This window comes from Ylistrum balloti, unplaced genomic scaffold, assembly GCF_031769215.1.
Source record: "Ylistrum balloti isolate Yb309-2 unplaced genomic scaffold, AGI_CSIRO_Ybal_v1 Utg371634, whole genome shotgun sequence".
Taxonomy (NCBI): domain Eukaryota; kingdom Metazoa; phylum Mollusca; class Bivalvia; order Pectinida; family Pectinidae; genus Ylistrum; species Ylistrum balloti.
Window position 1 is genome coordinate 54185 of NW_026782832.1, and position 3632 is coordinate 57816.

Consider the following 3632-nt stretch of genomic DNA (forward strand, 5'->3'; position numbering starts at 1 on the left):
CAAATATCTATCTAGTTGATTTGGATGATGTATATGAAATGTTATCAATGTAAATGTTTGATGTTCATTATATTCTCTGTGGTCGTACGGCGAAGTGTTAACGTGTTCGCTTTTCACCTAGCCGTCAGGGGTTCGATTCCCGAAATGGAAGTGGCCACCTGCCCGACCACGTGGGTTTTCTACGAGTACTTCAACAGGGATGATTAGTATAAGGTGAAATAATTTGCCTCGCAATTTTTGTACGATAGACACAGTTTTATTTCATATTGGTACTCGGGACACGTCGTTTTATTGCAAACTGCATAAATATTCATTGGGAAAGTTTATTATTTTAGTCTTTTTCGCCCTCAATTGATGGGCGTCTTACATATGTAACGGTGTTTTTTGGTCTCGGTGTATGACTTTTGTCCATCGTTAAGGTGACCCTGTACAAGAAAACAGTTCATGCATTCCCTTTAACTTCGTAACATCCATCAAATAATAGTCAGGTGTTTTAATACCTACTCTTTCACCACTATTACTGAATCTTTTGGAACTATAGCTTGCCGTCCCTATAATATAAACAGGTAATGTATTTCCACAAGAACCGGAGAGTCATCGAGTACAACAGCTTGCATGAGATGATGATGTATCAATGACTGATGAACTAGCTGATTCCAGACACAGAATACATTAAATCAAAACTGTATTCTCTTTAGGTAATCATTGGATATGGAGACCGGAAATTGTAGCGAACACTATTGAAAATCCTGTTCCGGTTCGTGGGATGATTATAGCAAATTCTAGAATAACGAAATCACTATGGATTCATCTGATGTAGACGTAATGCTACAAGGTAGTATTCAAATATTTACAAGTTTGTAATGTAAGTGAATATCTAAAAACAAAATAAAAATCATTTAAATTTAGAATTGAAATAAAAAATAGAATAGAAACTATTGACAATTATAGTAATATCATCATATTGTGACGGTTGACTAATTTTGATGTTCATTATTAAAATCAACATTTTGTTATTTTGCAACTTCTGGTATCTACCGAAAAAATACGTAATACAAGAAATTCAATGTTGAGGTGTTTTTAGGTATAAAGTTCTATTCACATACTATATTATACATAAGAATGGATCTGTTAAATTACTAAAACCACTATTCCATAGTGCCTGTACTATACGGCAGTCTTCTACTTCAAGTGACTGTACCGTACGACAGTCTTCTACTTCAAGTGACTGTACCGTACGGCAGACTTCTACTTCAAGTGACTGTACCGTACGACAGTCTTCTACTTCAAGTGACTGTACCGTACGGCAGACTTCTACTTCAAGTGACTGTACCATACGGCAGTCTTCTACTTCAAGTGACTGTACCATATGACAGTCTTCTACTTCAAGTGACTGTACCATACGGCAGTCTTCTACTTCAAGTGACTGTACCGTACGACAGTCTTCTACTTCAAGTGACTGTACCGTACGGCAGTCTTCTACTTCAAGTGACTGTACCGTACGGCAGTCTTCTACTTCAAGTGACTGTACCATACGACAGTCTTCTACTTCAAGTGACTGTACCATACGGCAGTCTTCTACTTCAAGTGACTGTACAATACGTAAGTTTCCTACTTCAAGTGACTGTACCGTACGGCAGTCTTCTACTTCAAGTGACTGTACCGTACGGCAGTCTTCTACTTCAAGTGACTGTACCGTACGGCAGTCTTCTACTTCAAGTGACTGTACCGTACGGCAGTCTTCTACTTCAAGTGACTGTACCATACGACAGTCTTCTACTTCAAGTGACTGTACCATACGGCAGTCTTCTACTTCAAGTGACTGTACAATACGTAAGTTTCCTACTTCAAGTGACTGTACCGTACGGCAGTCTTCTACTTCAAGTGACTGTACCGTACGGCAGTCTTCTACTTCAAGTGACTGTACCGTACGGCAGTCTTCTACTTCAAGTGACTGTACCGTACGACAGTCTTCTACTTCAAGTGACTGTACCGTACGGCAGTCTTCTACTTCAAGTGACTGTACCGTACGACAGTCTTCTACTTCAAGTGACTGTACCGTACGGCAGTCTTCTACTTCAAGTGACTGTACCGTACGACAGTCTTCTACTTCAAGTGACTGTACCGTACGGCAGTCTTCTACATCAAGTGACTGTACCATACGGCAGTCTTCTACTTCAAGTGACTGTACCATACGACAGTCTTCTACTTCAAGTGACTGTACCGTACGGCAGTCTTCTACTTCAAGTGACTGTACCATACGACAGTCTTCTACTTCAAGTGACTGTACCATACGACAGTCTTCTACTTCAAGTGACTGTACAATACGTAAGTTTCCTACTTCAAGTGACTGTACCGTACGGCAGTCTTCTACTTCAAGTGACTGTACCGTACGGCAGTCTTCTACTTCAAGTGACTGTACCATACGACAGTCTTCTACTTCAAGTGACTGTACCGTACGGCAGTCTTCTACTTTAAGTGAATGTACAATACGTAAGTCTTCTACTTCAATTGACTGTACCGTAAGGCAGTCTTCTACTTCAAGTGACTGTACCGTACGACAGTCTTCTACTTCAAGTGAATGTACCATACGTAAGTCTTCTACTTCAATTGACTGTACAATATGGCAGTCTTCTACTTCAAGTGACTGTACCGTACGGAAGTTTCCTACTTCAAGTAACGTATCGTTGGTGGTTAGCTCTGCTAACTAGTTACTGGCCAGATGTAAATCACAGGATTAATGGACTGCCCAGGAAACGTGACCTTGGGGTAAGGTTATCGTTCTCCTTGTCAATATTGAAACAAATGCGGTCATGCTGGAATGGTTGCAGACACAAGTGTGTCGTTAAGATTGATTGACAGCGCCATCACCAATACGCTTGTTTTTCTGAATGACGTTTGTCTGGAATGTGATAACGTGCTTACGACTCTTTATCCTTCTTTTACATCAGAGTACACAGATTCTATTCAACGAGAGAGGAGCGAGACGCATAATGGCCATCTTCTCAAACATCCTTATAACCCTTGTATAATGCACAGAGCGTTCAATGTATATCTAGTGGGTTGAAAAGGTATTCTTGACGCAGCGCTTTCTTGTTCCATGTGAAACAAAATATTGAAGATGTAAGTATTTTTCAATATTTAAAGTATATGTACATTCCTACCGACGAACCAAATTGCCCATATGTTAACAAAATTCTAATTTAGATGCGCAAGTGATCAATATAGATCAAAGCATGTATCCGAGAAAGCCTAAACGGAGATCCTTGAAAAACACCGCATGCAGAATAAGACAAATAATTCCCAGAATTGTAAGCTTTTTCTGCTTCAAGTAATGTAGCGTTCAGCAGTATCATCTATGTTAATAAGAAGGCCCTTTTACTGGCATCGCGCACCTGGTCCCAATTAAGGATGATTATAGAACTATATATATATACCTACTAACGGGCACCGCATACATGGGGCTCCATATAGGATGATTATAGAACTATATATATACCTACTGGTACCGCATACATTGGGCTCCATATAGGATAATTATAGAACTATATATATACCTACTAACGGGCACCGCATACATGGGGCTCCATATAGGATGATTATAGAAATACTTAGATATACTTACTGGCACT

At 39.7% G+C, this 3632-nt stretch overlaps 1 protein-coding gene across 1 annotated transcript; it reads left to right on the forward strand.

Moving 5' to 3' along the window:
* Nucleotides 1-801: 801 nt before the first annotated feature.
* LOC132563191 (uncharacterized) lies at nucleotides 802-2478 on the forward strand. Its single transcript, XM_060227943.1, has 2 exons — nucleotides 802-835; nucleotides 1160-2478. Exons 1-2 carry the CDS (start codon nucleotides 802-804, stop codon nucleotides 2476-2478), a joined length of 1353 nt encoding a protein of 450 aa, XP_060083926.1.
* The last annotated feature ends 1154 nt before the right edge of the window (nucleotides 2479-3632 follow it).